At 44.1% G+C, this 4279-nt stretch overlaps 1 protein-coding gene across 1 annotated transcript; it reads left to right on the top strand.

The window, feature by feature from the left end:
* The first annotated feature begins 1962 nt into the window (after positions 1-1962).
* otx5 (orthodenticle homolog 5) lies at positions 1963-4029 on the top strand. The gene is made up of 3 exons (XM_084674145.1): positions 1963-2059; positions 3077-3228; positions 3394-4029. The coding sequence occupies exons 1-3, from the start codon at positions 1963-1965 to the stop codon at positions 4027-4029; spliced, it is 885 nt and encodes a 294-aa protein (XP_084530271.1).
* Positions 4030-4279: the final 250 nt, after the last annotated feature.

The raw sequence follows: 4279 nt of genomic DNA, 5'->3' as shown, positions 1-4279 counted from the left end.
TTTTGTCCCATTGAGTTGAGAAGACATTCTGTGATTGTAGGCGACCTCAAACTTTAAAGTCACTTTTGAGGGAACGTTTTTTCCCCTGTGTATTTTTTAAACCAAAAAGCCAAGCCCAAAACACTAGCCTGTCTTTTTTAGATTCATATCAAGATCTGAACTAACAGAAGCACAAAAAATGTACATAAGATTGAGTTTTAGGAAGAGTTCAGAATGAGGTTAAAAAAAAAAAAAAGAGCCTTTAGGCTATCGGCTACTCTTCAGACATTACTATAGAACATGAACATTGTTTATTTAGATGGAAAACTTTAACCCTCAAGTCAAAGGTTGATAATTGATAGACGATAGAGGCCTACATGGGATTTATATTCTATTATTGTAAGATCATTATTATTTAATGTTTTATTTTTATTTTTGTTGTACATTAATTGTATCATCATTTTTATTGATATTGTTGTTGTTATTATTATTACTCAATGGTGAATGAACGGTATGAGAAGGCAGCATGCTGGGGATCAGCCGGGAGGATTTGATACAGAACAACGCAGTCTTTGTGTGTCTCTAATCCGGTCTGTACCCCACTCGACCCCCCACCCCCATCCCCCATCTCTCCATCCTTCCATCTATTTCACTTCCTCTAACCGACTTCAGCGTCCAATTAGTTCTGTATTCTAACAACAGTGTAAAATTAATGAAATTCGTTTTGCTGACCCGAAAAAGACAAGAGATTCGACACGGGGGTTGTGTTGCGATGGTTATCAAGCATGTCCCACCGGCCTGTAGGGCTCAGGAGAGCCCTCTCATCCCTGTCTCCATGCCTGATGTCTCTCTATATTTGTTTACTGTCAATATATTTGAGTTTTCTTAAAAATGCTTTGTTCTAATAGTAATATAATAGTAAATGTCTAAACTATTTCAACCTCATCAAGTGACTTCTTTGAATGAACTAAATTAGAATGACAAGATAAACACTAAACTAAAATGGAGTTACTAAACTTATTTTCGAACTATTTTTGCACAGGCCAATACTTTTCATTTCTGTTTGAAAGACAAGAATGCCAGAACAAAAACTAGCAAAATGCATTAAGCCAACAACTCTACTTTGTGTGTGTGTGTGTGTGTGTGTGTGTGTGTGTGTGGGTGTGTGAGTGTAGTTAAAGAGGGAGGGGAAGGGAGAGAGAGAGTTAGAGAGAGAGAGAGAGAGAGAGAGAGAGAGAGAGAGAGAGAGAGAGAGAGAGAGAGAGAGAGAGAGAGAGAGAGAGAGAGAGAGAGAGAGAGAGAAGGGAGGGGTCAGAGTATCTACTTGGTAAGAACTTGGGTCTAATTAGCCAACCTCTTTCTTGGTTCTCTCAGTTCTGCCTTCTCGCCCCAGCTTATCGCTGCTCAAAGGAGACGTCTCGTCGGCTATTACACTTCGAAAGACAGGCTCCAGACTTAAGTTCAGGGAGCCGTAGACTTAACCGGGAGGAAACAGAACGAAGCTCGTCTAAACTATTTATTTATTGATACCAGTGCGTGCTTCTAAAGCGCACGTTTTGGATAGAAAACATTCAAACTGTAATTTTACCACATTCTGTTTAGTGTGTGGTTGGTTTTGAGTACCTGTGTGTGTCTTAAAAAGAAACAGAATATTCACTGACAGGCATCGCAAAAACTGCTGGACACCTGTGCTTGAAACGCCTCGAGCCACAGGTGTGATTTGAGGAGTGCAGGGCCTTGTAATCCGGTGCCAGTCTAGCCCTAAACCAAGTCAAGTACTTCTACAGTGGGCGAGACAAAAGAAAAAGAGAAACAACCGAGAGATATAAAGCCTAAAAACCAGCAAGAGAGATAGAGAGGGGTTGAAAGAGGCGGAGAGTGAGAGAGAGACACCCCCCCAGAGAGTAGCAGGAAGGCCAGTCCCACGGCGTGAGACTAGGAGAGAGAGAGAGAGTGAGGGAGCGGTTTAAAGCCGGTGCAGGCATGATGTCCTACATTAAGCAACCACATTACGCCGTGAACGGGTTAACGCTCTCCGGCCCGGGCATGGACCTTCTACACTCCGCCGTTGGATATCCAAGTAAGTAACCATAGTTGTGTGAATTTTAGATATCTTATGGCATTAAAAGTCAGTAAAAGCTTATTTTACTGAAGAAACCAATATTCAAAGAGAATTCAAAGAGAATTTCAAGCGTCTGTCACTTCTCACGCGCAACCAGTGCGTAAATGGAGCGATGCGCAACGGAACCACCAAACGGTCCTGTATTTACTGAATTCGTTTTAACGGTCAGCATTACAATTAAAATGTTAAATACAATGTCTACATGCTTTCTCAGAGGCCTGATCATGCGCTTTTCTGACCTATAAATTCCGAGGATTAAGGAATAAAGGACAATAAAGCGCATTGTTCAAGGAATGCCCTCGTGCGCACAAGTCCGTCTTTTGTTGTTTAAGTTAAGTTGGTCTATGCTAAGCCTAAAGAATAACATAAGGACTGTGTGGTCAGCTCTGTGGATGATAAATCTCAACTCTTGAATATTGACATTTCAAAAACAGAGTAATAACAGGGTAACTATTGACAACTATTATGTTTGGTTTTTTAACTCCGAAAAGTGCTATAATTTATTTTGTGAGCCACGCTCAAATTCTCACAGCATACACGCACTATTTGAATGCGTGATGTATTGTCAATACACTCAGTTCATTGACAGAGAGATCAATGTAGATATTACAGTAGCCTATCTACTGGAATAATCCGCCTACACTAATGGAATATTTTTTAGTTTTTTTTTTCGTTGGTTGATATTTTGGGAGGTCTATTTTAACTTGTTATTTTTTAGCTCATCAGGTTTAGAATTGTGACTTTATTAATTCCACACCGCATTACACAGTAAGTCGCTGAAATAATTGTCTGGTTAACATTTGAAACTAGTTTAATTTTTAAATTGTGTTTCAAAAACGAACGCGTTTGACTTAATATCTTTTTCTTAAAAACTTTTTTTTTAACGTCTGGTGTTTTACATACGGGAAGGAAAATGTCTCACCGGGCTCACTCACGTCATATAGTCATAATTAACGTGTGTTTTCTCTGTTTCAGACACCCCGCGAAAGCAGCGTCGGGAGCGCACCACATTCACTCGAGCGCAGCTGGACATCCTCGAGGCTCTGTTTGCCAAAACGCGCTACCCGGATATATTCATGCGCGAGGAGGTGGCCCTCAAGATCAACCTGCCTGAGTCTAGAGTTCAGGTGACAAGCAATACACAATAATTACTATGTTTAGATTTTAAAGAACGTTAAGACTTTTCTGGTCATGATTAACTCCTTTGCTGGACACAATTAGAAGATAAACAGTATATTGTCATCACAATGCTTGAAAGTTTGAGGAGTAACCCCTGCCCATTTGCCTGCTAGGTATGGTTTAAGAACCGTCGGGCCAAGTGTCGCCAGCAGCAGCAGCAGAGCACGGGCCAGTCTAAACCCCGCCCACCCAAGAAGAAGGCCTCCCCAGCCCGTGAGGCCTCTGCTGAGCCCAATGCCAACACTAACGGGTCCTACAGTCCGGCGCCCCCGATCCCCGGCACTGCCATCACCCCCAGCTCCAGCAGCGCCAGTGCCACCGTGTCCATCTGGAGCCCTGCGTCCATCTCCCCCCTGCCTGACCCGCTGTCGGCCTCTTCCACCAACTGCATGCAGCGCTCCACAGGCTACCCCATGACCTACACCCAGGCCCCTGCCTACTCCCAGAGCTACGGGGGCTCATCCTCGTACTTCACGGGCCTGGACTGCAGCTCCTACCTGTCCCCTATGCACCCGCAGCTGTCAGCCACTGGGGGTGCCCTCAGCCCCATCACAGCTTCCTCCATGGGTGGGCTCAGCCAGTCGCCGGCCTCACTGTCCTCGCAAGGCTACACGGCTGCCTCGCTGGGCTTCGGAGCGGTCGACTGCCTGGACTACAAAGACCAAGCAGCATCCTGGAAGCTCAACTTCAACACGGCTGATTGCCTGGACTACAAGGACCAGAACTCCTGGAAGTTCCAGGTCTTGTAGAGGGGAGAGGAAGGGGCAGGGCCAGAGGTTCTGAAAGGGGACAGAAAAGAAAGAGGAGGGGCTTAGATTTCATTCAGTTTAAAGACTTTTGGACTCACCAAGGTTTCATCATAACAGTCTATGAACCCACTCATAGACTAGGTAACTTTCCTGCCTGTGTTTGGTTGTTTTGGGGGGAGGTAGCGTGAGGAAAGATCTGTTGATGTTTTGGTGTAGTGATTCTTAAAGATTTGACTGGAGAGGCAAAGAC

Source organism: Hypomesus nipponensis, chromosome 15, assembly GCF_054491055.1.
Source record: "Hypomesus nipponensis isolate SF chromosome 15, ASM5449105v1, whole genome shotgun sequence".
Classification (NCBI taxonomy): domain Eukaryota; kingdom Metazoa; phylum Chordata; class Actinopteri; order Osmeriformes; family Osmeridae; genus Hypomesus; species Hypomesus nipponensis.
This window is presented reverse-complemented; position numbering and strand designations above follow the sequence as displayed.